The 21,256-nt window shown below is 53.6% G+C and overlaps 1 protein-coding gene across 2 annotated transcripts in view; it reads right to left on the bottom strand.

Annotated features, from left to right (window-relative positions):
• LOC143839312 (cGMP-dependent 3',5'-cyclic phosphodiesterase-like) overlaps positions 1-21,256 on the bottom strand; it is a 273,064-nt gene that overhangs the window by 122,195 nt on the left and 129,613 nt on the right. For both annotated transcript variants that reach the window (XM_077341146.1, XM_077341147.1), the window contains one exon: positions 3,876-3,965. In XM_077341146.1, the coding sequence (XP_077197261.1) occupies positions 3,876-3,965 (90 nt within the window). The remainder of the gene's footprint in view (positions 1-3,875; positions 3,966-21,256) is intronic.

The raw sequence follows: 21,256 nt of genomic DNA, 5'->3' as shown, positions 1-21,256 counted from the left end.
CAGCTCTGCCAGAACAGCCCCACACGGCTTCAGACTTTCTCCTCGGCAAGCATCCTATTTCCCACAGTGCCCCTTTAGTTCTGTGACAACAGCCTCCTCCTGATGATCTGTCCCTCCTTTGCACCCTCTGTTCCAAGGTAGACAGCTCCTGGGCATGGAGGTTCATTTTGTTTTCAGGTCTTTGAATTTGCCTGAGCTCTCCTCTTCCGTGCACATCTGCCTTAACTTTTGACTCTGGTTTCGATCTGGATCGCGGTCAGTCAGTTTTCACACACGCAAACAGAACGTGTGCTGGATTTACAGCTCGACTAATTAACGTGTGTTGCTGGTCATAAGATGGTGCATTTTTATATCCTGTTCGATTGTGTTCTTTCCCTGCTTCGTTTCATTTCAAATGTCTATTTCCAGCTCGGCCGCTGCCTTTGCTGCCAGCCTGAGAAAACCAGGGGACAAATATTTGAAAATGCTGATCTGATGTCATCTAAAGACCACCAGAACTTCTTCTGTTGGTGAGTTCCAAATGTGAGCCATGTTCATTCTGGCTCGTTCCAGCCACTGGCTTTACGGACCCCAACTGGGGGAACGCCCCTCCTGGGCGAGATTCGGGTATAGCCACCTGTGACCAATGCCTGACCGGGCGCCTCTCGGCTGTGGGCTCCCAAGGGTGTGGTCGGGCACCTTTCCCGAAAATGAGCCTGCCCATTAGCCTTTCTTCCCCCCACAGCAAATGACAATCTCTCCAAACCCCAATTCAGAGACTGCTGGTTGACAAAAGAGGAACATTCCTTCTGATCTCGGGCGGCTGAAAAGAATTAATTAAAATCCAAACACAACCAAAGCTTCTTGCCTGTGGAAGCTCAGCGAAAACTGCCCTGGTGCCAAACCGGGACATTCTCCTTCGGTCTGGCTGGAGGACACAAACGCCCAGTCCTGTCAACAGGATACCCCCTTCTCCTTCAGCCGGCAAGAGGTCAGACCGAAAACACACGTCTCTCCGATGGGAGTGCCAGCAACAGAACGCAGAGAAACAGGAAGCCGGACTGTTAAATTCCTGCTGGGAGGCTGAGGGGGCCACTCGTTCTCTCTCTTGGCATACCCTACCTCACAGGGTTGTTGTGAAAAGGAGAGTTGGTTTTTTTTATACCCCACTTTGCATGACTTGAAGAAATCTCTTGGCACTGAGGAGCAGTTGCAGTGCAGGATCAGCCTCAAGCATCCAGGATAAGAAGAAGAAGAGTTGGTTCTTATATGCCGCTTTTCTCTCCCTGAAAGAGTCTCAAAGGGGCTTCCAGTCGCCTTCCTTTTCCTCTCCCCACAACAGACACCCTGTGAGGGAGGGGAGGCTGAGAGAGCCCTGAGATTACTGGAGAAGGAGAAGGAGAAGGAGAAGGAGAAGAAGGAGAAGGAGAAGGAGAAGGAGAAGGAGAAGGAGAAGCCACTTTGAGACTCCTTCGGGCAGAGAAAAGTGGTATCTAAGAACCAACTCTTCTTCTTCTGTCAAGTGTGCTCCAGGGGGGGGGGGGTCACGGCCATCTCACTAGCAACCTGGCTGCCCACGTGTGGTTGCCCAGCGCAGCCTGAGAGGAGGGCTGCATAGATGCTGGGAGGGGGCAGGGGCGGGCGGGCACAGAACGTAGCTATTATCTGGCGGCATTAATGCTGTAATGCGGGGAGATTAGGCACACAATAGCCTGGCAGAGCGGTGGGGATCCGGCATTGTTGGCTGCCGTGCGCTTGGGGAAGGAGGGAGGGCGTGCGCAGGCGATTAGCAAAATGTCAGAAGGAATGATTTCATGTTTCGGAATAACTAACGGCAGCAGGGACAGGGAAGGAGGCGGAGTGGTACAAACCACGTCTTCGGAAAGCGCCCAAGGTGACCTTCCCTCCTCTGCCCACCTGCCGGGAAGGAACTGGGAAGGACATGCCCCACCTGGCATGTAGGACTGTGCCTGATTCAAGAGCATTAAGAAGCATGTCCCACAGTAGGAATCAAGGGAGATATGTACTGGGTATCCAGACTACAAACTTCCTGATACTTTCAAATGATCCTCTTCTGTGTGCTGATTGGCTCAATTGGAGGCTTTGAGCACACTTCCTGTTTCTTTTCCTCCAGAACAGTTAGTCAGTTAGGACAATCTCTCTCCTCTCTCCTTCACAAAGTTTATTTATTTTATTCTTCTGTTTGTCCCCTTCCCCTCCTGGCATGTTGTTTCTCTTCTCCATAAAGCTATTGATTCTTGATCGAGCCAGAGCTCGGTTCCTCCTCCTTTGCATACTGAAATGCTGCCAAACTGGAGAAGTCATTGATGCACCAGTATGAGAAACACGGTGTTTTTTGTGAATGACTGAGGATTGGGGAGGTTTAAGGTTCAACTCCCTGGTCAGTTACTACAAAGGACCTGGTTGTCCACTGTATGAGACAGGATCCTGGATTAGAGGGACACTCCCTGGTCTGACCCAGCAGGGCCCCTATGAAGGTCTTGTGTCCTTACGGAGTGAGCTCTACCTTGGTTCTATGCAGCCTCCTGCAAATAAGACAGGGTTGGCAGGTCCCTCCTGGCAGCCAGTGAGAGACTGAGCAAGATGTACCAGAGGCCAGAGGGATGCTCTGCTGATGTGCAGTGACAAATCTACATTGCTGCCCACATGGCCCTGAAGTGACACCATCACACCTGGTTAGTCAGGGTGGCACGCTGTCTTTGGGCAAAAAGTCTGGCTTCTACCGCAGAGTTTTTGCCCGAATTCCAGAGCATCACCCCTGATGTTCCAGGCGTGATGCTGTCACTTCTGGGTCACGTGGGCAGTGATGGGGCCATGTCACCACTCTGCTCCTCGGAGTCAGCTTCCCCCCAAACCCAGCTGATCGGCATCTGGGGGCGGCTGTCGGCAGGAACCCTTCGCCCCCCTCCCAGGAAGACAGAGAAACCACTTTGCACAGTTCAGCGGTGTTGACAGCGTAGCCCGTAGCCAGCCCTGAGGATAAAGAGGGCAGCTAATTTGGTGGCTTCGCCCTCCAGGGACCTTCACTGATGCACCGTTCAGGTTTTCGGACTCCAGGAGGGTTTGGAAATTGCCAGGAAAGCCGAGCGGGGCCGGGCGAGAGAGGGGAGCAGGGAGAAGGCGGAAGGAGATGCCCGAAGGAGCACAGCAGCTTTTTCACGGTTCGGCACACTCAGTAATGGATTTCCACCCTCGAGAGTATCGTTCCGGGGCGCTCCTCGTAGTACACAGGCAGGCGTCGTTGTTACAAGGAGACTCGGGGGACTAAACAGATGGGGAGGGGAGGGGAGGGGCAGGACAGGGAGGAGGATGAGAGCTGTGAAGGAGGGAGGTGTGGCGCCAGAAGCCACAGCGGGTCCCCGAACTCGGCCCCCATCAGCCGTGCATTTCGGAAGAGGTCTCCATGGTTGCTGCAGGCTGCATTTCCATGAGGAGGACAAGCCCTGCTTGGCTTAGTTATTCAATCTCAGAGTCGGAAGGGCCCTCTGGGTCATCTGGACCGACTCTCGCCAACACGAAAATTTGGGTCGGGGCCCATAACCTGTAAACTCTACAAGCCCTCCCTGACAAAAGCATCTCACAGAGACCCCCAGCTTGGGCAAGCTCTCTGGGGAGTCCAATCTGTGGGGAGTAGGATAACAAACTGATGCTGGTATGGTTTCTCAGGTGCCGTTAATCTGCTAATCTGTTGAATAGGTATTGTGTTGATTTTAATTGTTAGTTTTGAATGTATGATGCACACCAGTATAGAAAGTCAATAAATAATAAAAATACTAATAACAACAACAGCTCTAATACCACTCTCACCCACAAATCTCCAGGAATCTCCAGACGCAGAGTTGGCAACTCTTCTGGCCAAATGGATGTCCACTTACCACTTTGGGGAGCACGGAGGCGACGGCATCTTTGACCACTTCCCGGAGGCTGGAGACGTCCAGAACAGAGCCCAGGCTCAGCAGAGCATCCTGCGGGGGGGGGGGGAGAAAGGGGGGGTTAGATCAGTGGGCTCAGAGGCCAGGACCCTCGGAGTTCCCTTCAGCTCTTTATTGGGACCCCAGAGTGTGAGTACAGGAACCAAAACTGAATCAAAGAAAGCCCAACTTATATACATGCACAGACCAAAGGATCTTCCCGCCAGGGGAAGCTATAGGTCAGATTTGTTTTAATCTTGCAGCGCATTGGCTGACATAATGGAAGAGTTCCTTGGAAGGTCTACAGCAGGGGTAGTCAAACTGCGGCCCTCCAGATGTCCATGGACTACAATTCCCAGGAGCCCCTGCCAGCAAATGCTGGCAGGGGGCTCCTGGGAATTGTAGTCCATGGACATCTGGAGGGCCGCAGTTTGACTACCCCTGGTCTACAGGCACAAGAGGAGACAAAGAACAGATCGCGTTTGGGCTTGGCAGCCCATGTGAACAGCGGCTTTTCTCCCATCCAAGGCATGTAATGCTGCAGAACCAATTTGGGGCTTGCGATTAGCCACGAAGGCTGACCCTGGGAGGAGGGCAGGAGTGGTTCCGGAGGGCAGCAGAGGAGGGGACCCGCAGGAAGGGGCTTAAACTAGGTGAACAAGGACACTGGGTAGATAACAAGGGGGAGGGGATTCACATCCAAGTAGTTCAGCCTTGGAAGGGGCTGGGGAGCTCCCCCTCACTTCAAGCAGCAGCTGGACAGATCCTTATCTTGGATGCCTGAGGCTGATCCTGCATTGAGCAGGGGTTAGACTAGATGGCCTCTATGGCCCTTTCAACTCTTAGGATTCTAGCTTCCAGGTGGTCAGTCCAGGTTTTTAACGCTGCCATCCCCCCCCTCCTTTTTTTTTTTTGGTGGCAAAGAACAAACCAAGGTCTGTATATGGAAGCAGATGAGTTAACATTTTTTTAAAAAATAGCCTATAAATCCTGTTTATGTGGTACATATTGTCATATCATCATTTAAGTCCAATTTTAACTCATCAGGAGTTTTGAATAATAATGAAGCTGTTTTACTTCATGCCAGCCTGTATTTCTTTAAGCTGATCTCTGATCCTCATAAAAATAAAGAGCTGCTGTTATCTGCAATTTTCTGGTCATTTCAAATTGTTTTGTTCACCTTTTCCAAAAAATCTCACACAGGCCAACCTGAGACCCCAAAGCAGAAATTCGTAAAAACAATCCAATTTAACGCTGGGCAGAAACCCTCAGGGCAGCTATAATATTTACGCAAGACTCACCACCCTCCGAGAGCAGGACACTCTTCAGGATAAGAAGTATAGCTGGTTTTGTTATACCCTGCTTTGCACTATCTGGAGGAGTCCCAAAGTGGCATACAAACAACTTTATTTTCCTCTCCCCACAACAGACACCCTGTGAGGTTGTTGGGGCTGAGAGAGCTCTCTGAGAACTGTGACGAGTCTGAGGTAACCCAGCAGGCTGCATACGGAGGAGAAGTGGGGAACTGAAATGTTTTCTCCAGATTAGAGCCCACCACCCATTAACCCTGTGCTGGCTCTCTAAGGAAGAAAAGCGGGTTTTTTCAATACCCTGCTTATCTCTACCAGAAGAGGTCTCCAAGCGGCTGACAATCACCTTCCCTTCCTCTTCCCACAACAGTCACCCTGTGAGGCAGGTGACGATGAGAGAGCTCTGAGAGAACTGGGACTGGCCCAAGGTCACCCAGCTGGCTGCATGTGGAAGAAGAGTGAGAAACTGAATCCAGCTCTCCGGATCAGAGGCCACCCTGGCTCTCTCCAAAAGCTGAGAATTTCAGAGTAGCTCCCAAAGCTCAGAATTTCTGAATGCCAAATCTTGTACTCAACTGAAAGCCTTTTCATGTCAAACACGCCCCCCTCCCCCAAATATACAATGGGTCTGATGAAGAGACTCTTGAAAGCATATCCCGCCCCCTTCCCAAAAACTCTAGTCAGCCTTTAAAGTGCTCTTAGACTCAAATCTCGCTGTGCTGCTGCAGACCAAGATGGCAATTCAGGAAGAGGTCCCCGATCTCAGCCCTGGAGGAAGACCGCGGCCTGGTCTGGGGCCCACCCTGCAAAGGCCCCGGCAACCAATGTACTTTGAGACAACTGCCAATGGGCCACGAGAGACATTTTTGAAGCCCTCCAGCCTGTTGAAATTATACACTCATGGGTGAGGTTGCCTGTCGCTTCTCTGCCGGAATTCTTGCTCCGGGGGATGGAAGCCTGGCTTCTTCCGTTCCACTGCATGACTCCAGCGCCCTCCCTGCTGAGTCCCCCATCCTCAAAGGAAGCTGTCTGGAAGAGCTGAGAGTCCTCTCCTCCTTCGAGAAGGCTCCTAAGCCTTTGGGAAAGCCACTTCTATGATGGGTGCCCTCTACCTGCCGATGCAGGGGTCAGGGTTAGGGTGGTGGGTGCATGGCTCCCACCACCCCTGGGGGCTTGGCAGGGCCCGGTGTGTGCCTATCAAGTACAGCAAGCAGAGCACGAGATTTCCATGTGTCGGATGAGGGGGATTTCGACTCTCCAAAGCTCATCCTGTGGAAGTCCTGGTGGTCTCTCAGGGGCACAAAGAACAAGGAGGGGAGAAACGTTACACAGGACAGAAAAGCCTAACAGGAATGAGTCAGGTTGGACCTAAGTGGTCTGCACAAATTGCATATCAGGCTACAAAAGAGATGTGAACATTCATTTAAAAAAAACCCTTTCGGGTTAAAAACACCCACAAGCACACACACATGCACTGTACGACAGCAATGGCTGTATGTGGGTTTTTTTTTTTTTACCTTAAATATATATATTTTTAAAGAACAAATTTGGGGTTCAGTGGCACCTTTAAGACCAGCAACGTTTTATTCAAGGCAGGAGCTTTGCTCAAATACAACTTCTTAAAAGGTTGTGCACAATACATAAATGTTCCTATATATTTTTGTAACCTGCTGGCCAGTTTGCACAGAAATCCAACCTTTTGGGCCCTAAGAAATCCCAGTTAGGGTTTTTTGCTTTCGGGTCTCTAAAGGGGCTGCTGGATTCTGACCTGGGTGTCCTGAGAGACCCCTGGCTTCTGGTTCTGCCTATGGAACCACGGAGGGACAGTTTTCCGTCCTCTCTTTTTAAAAGAGTGCCTGTTTTATCCGAGTGGAGTCAACGTGCATAGGATCGCAGCAGACAGAATTCTTGCAACCCAGTCGGATGCATGCTCGGCTTACGTCTCCTAAGCCTGAGCTTGCAGAACCCCAAACCAGTTCTGCTTGTCCATTCTAAGCTTGAATTCATTTCGGATCCAGGCGCCCTCCTGCACAGCTTCCCCGAAGTACCCAATTTTACATGTGTTGGTTTCAAAATAGATCCTGCAAAGTCATTTTTCTCAGGAGACAGGGCTTGCACAACAGCAATCTCCCTCTGCTTGGAAATGCTAAACTTCCATTCCTTTTACATACAGCCAACCTCTTGCGAAGTTCATCTTAACCGTCGGGACCCAGGTTCCCAGTCTCCTGTTCTCACCCCATCCTTGCATCTCAGACCTTGGCTAAGAGAGGCAGGCAGCCTTCCACATTGCTTCTTTCCTTTCCTGATGCCACCCAATTGTTCCAGGGTTCCCGAAAACGTTAATTTAAGTAGCTGCTGCAACATGAACACATATGAAACTGCCTTCTGCTGAATCAGAACTTTGGTCCCTCACAGTGGGAATTGTCCACTCAGACTGGCAGCTGCTCTCCAGGTTCTGAGGTGGAGGTCTTGTCCATCTCCTCCTGCCTGGCCCTTTTATCTGGAGATGCAGAAGGTTGAACCTGGGACCTTCTGCAGGCCAAGCAGAGGCTCTGCCACTGAGCCAGGGTCTCAGGTCAAGGTCTTCCCCTCCCCTCCCCTCCTGCCTGGTCCTTTCAGCTGGGGATGTTGGGGGTTGAACCTGGGCCCTTCTGCAGGCCAGGCAGAGGCTCTGCCACTGAGCCATGGCCCTTCCTTATGGCTGACAAGGGTCTCACACAGAGGTATTTCCCATCCCATCCTGCCTGGTCCTTTTCACTGGAGATGCTGGGCATTGAACCTGGGACCTTCTGCAGGCCAAGTGGAGGCTCTGCCCCTGAGGCACGGCCCTTCCTAACACATGAGGCTGACTTCTACTTAATCAGAATCTCCCTCCATCACGGTGAGGCTTATCTGCTCAGACTGGGGCCTCACCCACCGCCTGACGCTTGAACTGAGATGCAGCCAGGTATTGAAGTGGGGTCTTCTGCATACCATGAAGTTGCACTGCCCCTGAGCCACAGCCTTGGCCAACAGAGCAGGCTCACTTTAAGACGCAATGATGCGTCTTCACTTTCAACGCAATGATACATTTAGCCCCAGCAAAATGGCTTTGAAGGAACAGGCTGCCTAAAGAGGTAGTGAGCTCCCCCTCACTGGCAGTCTTCAAGCAAAGGTTGGATGCACACTTTTCTTGGATGCTTTAGGATGCTTTGGGCTGATCCTGCGTTGAGCAGGGGGTTGGACTAGATGGCCTGTATGGCCCCTTCCAACTCTAGGATTCTGTGATTCTAAGAAGGAACAGGAAGACCCATGGCACACGAACCAGCCTCTCCCATGCAGCCCTCCGAAAAGCCTTGGCATCTCTCGGGAGGGGCTGTTGAGGCGGGTGACGGGGTGCGCCCTGACCTTTCCAAAGGGCCGTGATTTCCTCCCACCTGCCCTTCAGAGCCCAGCGCTCCAGCCTCACTTCAACAGGGACGCACGTATTTATGAATCCGTATGATGCCGGCATGACAAACCTGGAGGCGGGAGACCCTTAACAAAAATCACAAAGGGCATAACCAATTAGCATCTGGTAGACGTCGGCAGTCTCCGCAGAGAGCCTGTGAACGCAGACGGGAAAATATACATAGCAAAGGTCCAGGGCCAAAGCGGCTGGAGAGTGGACTTCCAAAGAGGGTTGCCAAGCTCCAGGTGAGGCCTGGAGATCCCCTGGCATTACAGCTGTTTTCCAGGCACTACAGATCTGTTCCCTTGGAGGAAATGGGCACTGGGGAGGAGGGAATCCCAGAGCTGGGAAGCCACATGAGGGGAAGGCCTCGGCCTCTACAGAAGAGTAAATTAACTAGTACTAGTTAACTGTCTCACTGAGTAGCCAATCAGTGTCTCAGGAAGCAGAGAGGCCGAGTCCCTCCCCTGAGAAGACCCTCCGAAGAGGCCTGCTGGGTCCATCTCGTCCAGCTTCCCGCCTGAATCACCCTTAGTTCTAGATATCTTCTAAAGCAGGGGTAGTCAAACTGCGGCCCTCCAGATGTCCATGGACTACAATTCCCAGGAGCCCCCTGCCAGCATTTGCTGGCAGGGGGCTCCTGGGAATTGTAGTCCATGGACATCTGGAGGGCCGCAGTTTGACTACCCCTGTTCTAAAGGTTCCAGCATTGCAAATCACAGGAGCCAAAGGGCCTGCTGGTTTTTCATTGCTACACCCAACCCAAGGAACTCCCCCCACCCTAACAAGAAGACGCTCCTCCAGGCAGCCTGGTTTACAGGAAGACAACTTGATTCTGGATCGACAGCGCTGGGAGGCTGCAGAGCTCGTTTCCCAGAGAAAGACCTCCTCGGAAATCCGCTGACAGGGATCATGATATGGGCCTAGTCTCCGGTAGCGCACAATTCATTGATGAACACGTCCGGCAGCAAGGAGAGCTGCGTCCATGGAAGATGGCAAAGCCCCAGAGCCCCTCGGCACAGTCCGTGCAGCTAAGATTATTTATCTGTTCAAGCCTGCAAAACAGGCAACAAAACACCTCTTTGTCGGGGCTCCTCAGGGAAAGAAGCCGCAGCTGAACTGACGTGTCGCTTCCATGCATGTCAGCCTTAGGGGGTCTCAGACACTCTTTCAAGGGCACCAGGTGTCTGAAACGGCCAAGTGGCTTACGGTGCGGGTACTGCAGGTCGCCAGAAGAGGGCGCTAATGGCCTGCTCTCTGCTATGCTGTAGCGCCACCAGAAGGCTAGAGAGTGGTACTGCACCTCGGTTTTAGTAGAGGTCAGGTGGCACTAAAGGTCAATAGCGATCCAGTCATAACTATAAGCCTGTTCGCTAGGCCACCTCTCAAAACCTCATTGAATTCCGCCTTAGCGGGCAACAAAATTTTGAGCAGATGAGCTTTCAAGAAGCCAAGGTCCTTTGGCTGAAGGGGGGAGCTTTGACTCTCTGATGTGGATATCCCAAAAATCTTGTTGGTCCAAGCAACTTACAGTCTCATTATAGTAGGTTAAGAGGACTGCTACACTGCAGCGCCACCATGATGGAAAGGCTGAGAGTGGTATTGCACAACGTTTTCAGCAGAGGTCAGGTGACACTACCAGCCAATGGGATTCCAGTTGTGCCTATAACAGCTGCCATCTATGGGTAAGCACGTGCAACATTTTTTACTGCTATTTTTTTACAGGTCTATTGGACCTGAAAATTTTTCGGCATTCCTGGAAAAAGACGGCTCCAAGTACTGGTTGTTTATTCAAATCTGGGATTTTTCAGAATTCCTGAATTGTTTGGGATCCAATAGTCCTGAACAGAAAAACCCTCCAAAAACACCTGAGCCACAACTCACCTGAGGCTCTTTAGGGTCACTTTATACCCAAGAGCAATCAGCTCTGCAGGAAGAACTCCCTCCGCAGGATCACCTGGGGATCGTTCTGCAGGATCTGCCTGCTACGGGAAGATCTCTCTCACTGTAGCATGCAGATCCGGGAGAGGAATTCAGCTTTTGAGTCAGCTATACAACAGTTAACAGAGTACAAACTCAGCAAGAACACAACGGCAGACCAATCCCCACCTACCCCCGCCAGGGACCAGGGGGAAGCTGCTGGCCACCATTGATAGAAGAATATAGTGGGATACCTTCCCTCCTAACTCCTCCCCACAGACCTTCTCTTTGCCCTGGCCTCAACCCCAGATCCATCCCTCATGGCTGCTGAGAGACCACCCGTGGCCCATGAATTGTGCTTCTCTCTTCTTCAAACCCATCTCAGCCAATGCCCACCCCGGCCGCAGAATACGGGCATCCCTTTTGCATCCTGAGATCACTGCGGTTGTGTGTGTGTGTATGTGTGTGTGTTACAAGGGAGAAGCAACAAGCAGGATATATTCATGGCAACTGCTCTCCTTCCAACCCTCATGCGGATCAGGGCCACAGCTCCAGATGTGGCTTGCAAACTTTTCCAAAGAGGGAGGCCTGTTGGTGCTTTGGGGGACAGCTTGCTATTCTTCCGGTGCACCACGCTGGTGTTTTTCCCCGTGGCTAGGATTTAATTTAGACCGCGGCTGGCGTCCGTGGCCCCCTTGCTAGAGAATCGACAAAGCTGTGCTTTGTCGTCATGGTGATTGTTCCAGTGACCCATTTTCCGATGACCCATTTTCCACCAGGGCCGGCCCCGGTTGGGCCTTCAAAGCGAGACCAGCAGGGAAGTCCAGAGTCGCGACACGGAGCCAGACGGTGGCAAACCGCTCTGGTGAGTCTCTTGGCCCAGTTGGGTAGCCACGGCTGACAGGCTCTCACCCAGTCTCAGGACTAAGCAGGGTCGGCCCTGGTTGGAACTCGGGTGGGTGGTCAGGGAGGAAGCCCGGGGTGGCTACACAGAGGCAGGCAGGGGCCGGCCACCTTGCTCATCTCTTGCCCTGACGCAGATGCCCCAGGTCTCCGTACATCTCAGGAGCTAAGCAGGGTCGGCCCTGGTTCGGACTTGGATGGGAGACCCCCCACGAGAAGCCCAGGGATGCTGCATGAAGACAAGCAAAGGCCAATAGCACTAGGAGAGAGAACATCAAGCCGTCACCAACTGGCATGTGGAGTCCCTCAAGGGGCCGCTCTCTCTCCAATTCTATTCCATATCTTTATGCTCCTTCTTGCTCAGCTGGTGCGGAGGTTTGGGCTGGGTTGCCACCAATATGCAGATGACCCCCAGCTCTTCCTCCTGATGGACGGCCGCCCTGACTCTGCCCCAGAAGCATTAGCCAGCTGCCTGGAGGGGGTGACAGGGTGGCTCAAGCAGAGTCATCTGAAGCTCAACCCTTCAAAGACGGAGGTCCTGTGGCTGGGCAGGAAGGGGCCATGTGAGGAAGCACCTCTGCCCAGTCTGGATGGAGCACAGCTATCAGTGTGCTCCGCCAGGAACCTGGGCATGATTCTCAATGCCTTCCTCTCAATGGAGGCTCAGGCCGCGATGGTAGCACGGATGGCCTTCTACCACCTCTGCCAAGCCAAACTACTAGCGCTCTACTTGGCCCCGGAACACCTGGCCACAGTGATCCACGCAACGGTCACCTCTAGGCTGGACTCTGCAACTCACTCTACGCAGGCCTGCCCTTGACTCTGATTCGGAAACTGCAACTGGTCCGGAACGCAGCGGCCAGAGTCACCTGCACATGTCTTTAGTCCCAGCCTGGATGGGCCAGGCTACCCTGATCATGTCAGATTTCGAAAGCTAAGCAGCATCAGCCCTGGTTCTTACTTGGATGGGGCACCCATTGGGCCGATCCTGCGTTGAGCAGGGGGTTGGACTAGATGACCTGTATGGCCCCTTCCAACTCTAGGATTCTAGGATTCTATGATTCTACCCCCATGGCTTGCCGGAGGGAGTCAAGGGCAAGCCACCTCTGTCCGTCTCTGGCCTGGAAAACCTCATGAGAGGTCGCCATGGGTCAGCTGTGCCTCGTTCCATCACCAGCGAGAGCAAGCGGATGGGGCACCCTGAAACATGATTGTGGCCATCTCTACAAAACCCAGAGGAAAAGGCGTCATGGGGAAAAAAGCGCGGACCCCTGCAGAGCACAGAACAGAGGGCCCGCAGAAGGGGGGCCTCCCCGGGAGCCCGAGAGCAGATTCCTTTTCATCCCTGCTTGTCAGACCTTTCCCTCGCTGTGGACTGGTTGTTGCTTGTCCCCCGGCTGTGATGGATGCTGTGCCGTGGTGCCCTCCAAAAATGTCACCAGGCTCGATCAGCTGCTTTCGTCGCTGGGAGCTGCTGTGGCCGCCCAGGCTGGAATTCAGAAAGTGCTACTCAGAAGCCATGGCAAGATGCCACGTGGGGCTCTGTCGGCCTCAGGCCTGCCCGTCCGGATCGGAGGGAATCCACTACGTGGCTGTTGACGTGGCTGACCGGTTCTTCCAGGACTCCAGCCTCCTGCAGCACCTTCAAGAGCAACAAGATTTTGGGGAGATGCTCTTTTGAGAGTCTCCGCTCTCTTTGGCAGGTCTAGGGTGGCCTCTTCCCCCCTGGCCACCGGCAGGAGATGAGGGAGCAGCGTGGCCAGACCCAGGTATCTCCCGCCTTTCCTTCTCCTGGATGTAGCCGCTTCCCCCGGACAGCTGTGATGTGGTGTTTCTCCAGTCTCCTCTGCGCGGGAGTAAGGTACCTAACAGTGACGGGGGTTAGATTTCCTGTGTAGAAATGGAGCCCCCAAAAAACTTTCCTTCCCAGGGGGCAGCTCTCCACCACAGAAACAGAGTGGTAGAGAATTCTGGGTGTGAAAGTAGCTATGTGGAAAATTCAAGCGCCAAGCTCCTTCGCTAACCCACACATGAGAACACAAGAGATGCCATGTTGGATCAAGCCAAGGGCCCACCCAGTCCGACACTCTGTCTCTCAGGGGCCCAAACCCAGGGGCCATGAGGAGGTCCCCCAGCAGGGCCAGAACTCCAGGAGCCTCGTGCCCCCAAGCACCAAGAAGACAGAGCATCCCTGCCCCAGACATAAGAACATAAGAGAAGCCAGGTTGGCTCAGGCCAATGGCCCATCCAGGCCAATATTCTGTGTCCCTCAGGGACCCAAACCCCAGGGCCATCAGGAGGTCCCCCAGCAGGACCAGAACTCCAGAAACTCTCCCACTGTGGCCCCCTAAGCACCAAGGAGACAGAGCATCCTGCCCCAGACCAAGAGTTCCATCTATACCTTGTGGCTAACAGCTACTCACGGGCCTCTGCTCCAGATGTTCACCAAACCCCTCTGGAACCTGTCTGAACTCATCCCCCCACACACACACACACTTCCCGCAGCCGTGATTTGCACGTGTGAAGAAGTGTGACACGAGATGCAGACGAAAGCCGATCCAACCCAGCCCCACGCCTGACCGGCAGCCGCTCGCCCCAGCCTGACGCACAGCTCAGCGGCCCCACAATCTGCTCAGCCCTCCATCTTCGGGGTGTTTGGGGTGGGCAATGGCCATGTAAAGCAGGCCCCGGGGAGTGTGAGCCCCCTCACCCAGGAGGGAGCAGGACTCTGGCCCTGGGGCCCTTGCTTTGAGGCCCCAAAGACAAGAAAGCCAAGCAGCCCCTTTCCCTCCTCCTTGCCCAGAGGTGGGGCTGGAGCTGTGGTCCCAGCGGGGTGGCTGTCAGAATCTGGCCATGCAGCGTTCTTTGACCGTCTTGTCCAAGGCTCTGTCTGTTCCTCGTTTCTCCGCCTCCTCCGCACTGCCCTTCTGTGGCCCTTCTCTATTAAAGCCCATTAACCCCGCACCGGTAGCTGCAGGACGCAATTAGGAATCAGGCATGCAGGAACACCGAAACGAAGACTCGGTCAGAACCTGCCCCAAATTGCCTGTTCCCTCGCTTTTCAAACTTGGTTGCTTTATTGTATTCTCCTGGAGGAGATCCAGCATGAGAAGAGCAGGGGTGGGGCATGGCTCATTTCGTGCTTTGCAGGCAGAAGGTCCCCAGTTCGGTCCTCGGCATCTCCAGATAAGAAGACCAGGCAGGAGGGGAAGGGAAAGGTCTCTGTGGCCCAGTGGCAGAGCCTCTGTTTGGCCTGCAGAAGGTTCCAGGTTCAATCCCCAGCAGCATCCCCAATTAAAAGGACCAGGCAGGGGGGAAGGATGGGAAAGGCCCCAGCCAAAGACCCTGGAGCGCCATGGAGAGGGACCCTGGCTCAGGCGTAGAGCAACTGTTTGACCTGCAGAAGGTCCCCGGTTCTACCCCTGGCGCCTGCAGTTGAAAGGGCCAGGCTGGAGGGGAGGGGGAAGAGTCAGAATCAGAATCACACACAGAACTGGAAGAGACCCCCAAGGGCCATCCAGTCCAGCCTCCTGCCTTCTCAGGGACTTACAAATCACACCCTCCTGACAGGGGCTCATCCCATCTTCTCCGAAATGCTTCCAATGAAGGAGACTCCACCACCCTCCAAGGCAGCCTCTTCCGTCTACGAACAGCCCCCCCCCGTCTGAACATATTTCCAAATATTTAAGTGTAACCTCCTTTCCCGTAACTCGAACCCAGGGATCCTAGCCCTTGTCTCTAAAGCCGCCATAAACAAGTTGCCCCCCCTCCTCAACACAGTTCAACACAGGTGTCCTCTCGCCCCTTGCCTTCTTCTCCCCGCAACACAGACCCAACTCTCCTTAAAATCAGAGTCCGGCAGGTGCACCTTTAAGACCCACAAAGATTTATTCAGGGCGGGAGCTTTAGAGTGCAAGCACCCTTCCTCAGACTATGAACTCCTTACATGACAGTGGGAATAGATAGCAAACAGTTTACTAATGTAACAGAATTAATTTTTGCTATCTATTCCCACTGTCAGAGCCTCTTGTGGCGCAGAGTGGTAAAGGCAGCAGACATGCAGTCTGAAAGCTCTGCCCATGAGGCTGGGAGTTTGATCCCAGTAGCCGGCTCAAGGTTGACTCAGCCTTCCATCCTTCCGAGGTCAGTAAAATGAGTACCCAGCTTGGTGGGGGGTAAAGGGTAATGACTGGGGAAGGCACTGGCAAACCACCCCGTATTGAGTCTGCCCTGAAAATGCTGGAGGGCGTCACCCCAAGGGTCAGACTTGACTCGGTGCTTGCACAGGGGATACCTTCACTTTTTATTCCCACTGTCATGTAAGGAGTTCATAGTCTGGGGAAGAGTGCTTGCACTCGAAAGCTCCCGCCCAGAATAAATCTTTGTTGGTCTTACAGGTGCCTGACTGGACCCTAATTCTATTGTGCTCCTTCAGACCAACACGGCTACTCATTGGAAACCAAGTCTCCTTGTAAGGCCTCGATCCCAACCGCTCAACATCGCAGGGCGTCCTGTTACGATCCTGAGTATTTGGTGAGTCCTGGGAAAATCTCGACATCTCCGAGACTCTCTGCAGACTGTTCAGCATGAAAAGTCGCAGAGAAGAAATCAGGAGCCGGGGGGGGGGGGAGGGGGGCAAGCCCCCCCATGGCTCTCCTATTCTATTTGCGGGGGGGGGTGTTGCAAATGCGCCAGCCACGAGGCACGGAAGACCCAGCGCCTGCCTCTTTCCCAGCAGCACGTCCTTGGTGAGGTCAAGCTCCGTGACCCGCACGTCAGATGCATTTATTCTCCCGGCTTGCTGTCGACTCCTCTTTATTAACAGTGGTGCCCTTGGATTGCCGCTGCCTCTCCACGTGGTGAGACCCGGTCGGCTCTGGCACGTTTGGGGTCTTGAGCCTCACAAACACGGGGCCGACCCCCAGAGCCGGAGGCGAAAAGGAGGCTCATCCCACTGATCTCCGCCCGGGAAGAAGGGTGACCCCACCTGCTGTTGACATCTGTGGGGCTCAAGAAGGCTCAGCTGGCACCAGCCATGAAGTCTAAAATGGGGGGGGGGGCAATGCATGGAGGACTGCCGCTCTGGCCGGAAGGGAGCCAACGTCTTCATGGCCTGGCTGTTTCAACTGCCCCATGGACAGCAGCCAGGCCCAGCCGGGCAGCCTGGAGGCATCTGTCTAGCCACTGCAGGCAGAGTCAGCCAGGCCTCGGATGGGCTCTACGGCTGCTCGTCTTCCAGGCTGATGGTTTTTGCACACTCGCCGCTTCTGGCCAATTAATCACCTGCTGATTCTCCCTGTTTCCACTTCATGCACTTGCGGGACAGGTTCCAAGTCTGCCCTACCGAATCTGTATGCCTTGTGGTTGCCCCTTTCCCCTGTCTCAGAGCCAGAACGTAGGGTGGGCCTTGAACGGGGGCCTGCAGCTACCTTGAGGCCCTTCCCCCTGCCTGCCTTGGCAACAGAATTCTCCCAGGGTTGCTCAAAGCTAACCTGTTACCGACAATACCCCAAGGCTTGCTGCCTTAATATCTCACGTTATCAGGTTCGGCGCATGGACAGGCCCTTTCCTGTACCCTTTTCCTCCCAGGGACCGCAAGTAGCTGCAGTGGCCCAGGGAGAAATCCAAACACGAAAGCATCCTCTAAAAAGGTATCAGAAAACCACATCTCTATGGTATTGCTGGGCTCAATTCTATCTCCAGAAACAGTGTGCAGGCTTCCAGATTGTCCAGAACTCTGCAGTGGGGGGGGGGGGGGGGAGGTTTAAAAAAAAATGATTTCCTTTCTTGATTTTTCTGTTGATTTTTTTTTTTAACGTCCTGCTTGCTGATGAGTTCTGGAGGACTCCTGAGTTGGCACACGGCGATCCTAATAAAAGGCATGGCATGTTTCTGGGAAGGGTTTGTAGCACATCAGATTTCTTCCCTCCGGCCTCCTCCTGACACACTGTGGGCTTCAGCTGGCAGCTTGTCGCCCTGGAAGTGCCAGGCGGAACAGACGCTGGCATCCCTTGGCAACCTGCAGGCTCCCTCTTTCCCCCCCCCCTTGACATTCTCCTTCGCGACAGTCTTAACTGGGAGCTGTTTTCTCCAGCGACGGTGACAGCTGGTTGGAGATGTGGTGCTAATGTCTACTGCGCACGGCAGTGTGAATGCCAGCGGGTGTGGCTGAGAGGTGCCAAGGAATGGCCAAGTGTTGCAGCGGCCTTGAGCCATCATGGCATGCAGAGCCGAACCAGCAGAGGCGCCGAAGGGAAGAGGCAGTCCAGGAGGCCAGTGGGGCCCAATCCGCCTCAAGTCCAATGGCTGCCAACTGCAATCTGCAGACCCTCCCTGCACAAGCTTCAAGGGGAGATCACAGTGGGAGATGGCTGAAGTTGGATTCATTCACAAATTCAGAGCAACGGATCCCCCAGGGCTGAAGAGGGACACAGGATTCTCATCTCACTACACCTAGATTCCAGTCCAGCAGCACCCTAGAGACGAACACATTTGGGGAGGGGGGTGTGTGGTTAGAGAAACCACTCTGTCAGGGACTTCTTAATTTCATCCCATTGGTTCTGGTCCGTCCCTCTGGGGCAAGAGAGAACAACTCTGCTCCATCCTCAATATGGCAGCCTTTAAAATACTTGAAGATGGTTATCAGATCCCCCCTCAGCCGTCTCCTCTCCAGGCTAAACAGACCAAGCTCCCCCAACCTTTCCTCTTACGTCTTGGTCTCCCAACCCCTCACCATCTTTGTTGGGTGGACACGCTCCAATTTGTCCACATCCCTCTTCAACTGGGGTGCCCAAAACTGAACACAGCACAACTGTCAACTCTCTCCTCAAAACCCGCCTTGACCACCTTCCCTAGTAATGCCATGGCCTGATTTTAGCATGCTATTGACCTTGTCACTTGTGAACAAAAAGAACACACACACACACACCAATCACCACACTCCGTGTTTTGCCTTCACACCACATCTCCTTCAGACTGGGCTGCCAGGTGTGCAAACCCCACAGGTCAACCTTTCTGCCTTCCCCAGTGGCAGAAGCCAGGCAGGCCTCAATGCATGGGAATGGACTGCCCTATCCTGTTCCCCTCTGCCTCAGGGTTGCCAAACGCCAGGTAGTGGCTGGACGTCTCTTGGAATTTCAACTGGTCATCAAACCACAGAGAAATGTTTAAGGCTGAGGCCTTGGGCTCTTTGTTGGAGGACAAATCTGAAGGCTCAAGTTGGTGGCAGGTGACAGTGGATGAGCGAGAGGGTTGTGAGTATCCTGCACAGTGCAGGGGGTTGGACTAGATGACCCAGGATGTCCCTTCCAACTCTAGGATTCTAAATTCCATCTCAACATCCAGAAGAAGTTCCTGACATTTACAGCAGTTTCTCAGTGGAACAGGCTTCCTCGGGAGGTGGTGGGTTTTCCATCTTTGGAGATTTTAAGCAGAGGCTGGAGAGCCATCTGACGGAGAGGATGATTCTGTGAAGGCTCAAGGGGGTGGCAGATGACAGTGGGTGAGCGAGAGGGTTGGGAGTGTCCTGCACAGGGCAGGGGGTTGGACTAGATGACCCAGGAGGTACCTTCCAACTCTATGATTCTAAATTCCATCTCAACATCCAGAAGAAGTTCCTGACATTTACAGCAGTTTATCAGTGGAACAGGCTTCCTCAGGAGGTGGTGGGTTCTCCATCTTTGGAGATTTTAAGCAGAGGCTGGAGAGCCATCTGACGGAGAGGATGATTCTGTGATGGCTCAAGGGGGTGGCAGGTGACAGTGGATGAGTGAGAGGGTTGTGAGTGTCCTGCACAGTGCAGGGGGTTGGACTAGATGACCCAGGAGGTCCCTCCCATCTCTAGGATTCTTGGATTCTATAACTGTAGAGGCTGTTTCATTGAATCTTCTGTCCCCAGGTGACTTTGCATGATGAGTGAGCACCAGAGGTATGCATGTGGATTTATGACTTATTTTAAGGTCCTCTGTACCGGCGGTGATGATTTATTGCCTTTATGAACTTTCATGATTTATTACAGATTGAAGAAGGAATACTAGTCTCCTGTGAGGACAAGTTTTGAAAATTCTTAAAACATGTTAAGTTTTGAAAATTTACGAAACCTGTACATTTAGTATTTCGGTGTCGTGGTTAAGAGCGGAGGCTTCTAATCCGGCGAGCCAGGTATGATTCCCTGCTCCCCCACATGCAGCCAGCTGGGCGACCTTGGGCTAGTCCCAGTCCTGATAAAGCTGTTCTGACCGAGCAGGAATGCCCGGCTGCCGTCCCCTACCATTTCCTGTATTCCACCCCACTTGAGCAGTCAAAGGATCCTGGGAAGGAGAGGGTGGTACAGCATTACGTCAACCCTTCAGTCCCCCCCCCCCCACATTTTCCCCCATAAGATTTCCCAGCATGGATTCCCATCCCGTCTCCATCTGGTGCAGCGGGATCCATGACTCACACATGCTCATCTCAAAACAAATGGGAGTTTTTCAGATGCTGCGGGACTCTGGTGTGATTTCGCAGCACATGTTGGGGTAATGCATTTGCCACACACACCAGCAGTCACGGCCACTGCAAATGTGAAACAGGAAAAACCACCTGCGAGCAATCCCAGGAGCTTCGGAGGGACATCGTCCAACATGTGTTCGAAAGGCAAGAGACACTTCCGTTCTCCGGAGTCAGTCCACTGCGTTCTTGGACAAACAAAGCGGAATGAATGAATCTGGAGACGGGGGGGAGGTGGGGGGTTAAGAGCGGCGGCTTCTAATCTGGTGAGCCGGGTTTGATTCCCCGCTCCTCCTCCATGTGCAGCCAGATGGGGGACCTTGGGCAGGTCACAGTCCTGTCAGGGCTCTCTCAGCCTCCCCTCCCTCACAGGGTGTCAGTTGTGGGGAGAGGAAAGGGAAGGAGATCGGAAGCTGCTTGGAGAATCCTTTGGGCAGTTGGTCTGATCCAGCAGGGCTTCAATTGTGTTCTTGTGTCTGGGGCAGAGATGCTCTGTCTCCTTGGTGCTTGGGGGGCCACAGTGGGAGGGCTCCTGGAGTTCTGGCCCCGCTGGTGGACCTCCTGATGGCCCCTGGGCTTTGGCCCCTGAGTGACACAGAGGGTTGGACTGGATGGGCCACTGGCCTTGATCCAACATGGCTTCTCTTCTGTTCTTATGTCTGGGGTAGTGATGCTTGGGGGGCAAGAGTGCGAAGGCTTCTGGAGTTCTGGCCCTGCTGGTGGACCTCCCCAATGGGTTTTGGACTTTGTGGCTATAGCATGTTGGACTGGAGGGACCACTGCCCTGATCCAACAGGGCCCCTCTTATGTCCTTAAAGGTAAAGGTATCCCCTGTGCAAGCACCGAGTCATGTCTGACCCTTGGGTGACGCCCTCTAGCATTTTCATGGCAGACTCAATACGGGGTGCTTTGCCAGTGCTTCCCCAGTCATTACCGTTTACCCCCCAGCAAGCTGGGTACTCATTTTACAGACCTCGGAAGGATGGAAGGCTGAGTCGGCCTTGAGCCGGCTGCTGGGATTGAACTCCCAGCCTCATGGGCAGAGCTTCAGACTGCATGTCTGCTGCCTTACCACTCTGCGCCACAAGAGGCTCTTATGTCCTTATCGGCTTACTATTTCCCCCCTCTTTCCTTGTAACATCATAGCCCCACAGTGCTTATCTCCTTAACCCCCCCCCCCATTCCCAAGCACTCAGCCTGCCAGATGGAGGCCCCTCCATGTTGGACACCTGTTGGGGCTGCAGGCCCCTCCCCCAAGCCAGATGGGCGAGATCCTCAGCAAAAGGCTCCCGAGA

Source organism: Paroedura picta, chromosome 6 (assembly GCF_049243985.1).
Source record: "Paroedura picta isolate Pp20150507F chromosome 6, Ppicta_v3.0, whole genome shotgun sequence".
NCBI lineage: Eukaryota > Metazoa > Chordata > Lepidosauria > Squamata > Gekkonidae > Paroedura > Paroedura picta.
This window is presented reverse-complemented; position numbering and strand designations above follow the sequence as displayed.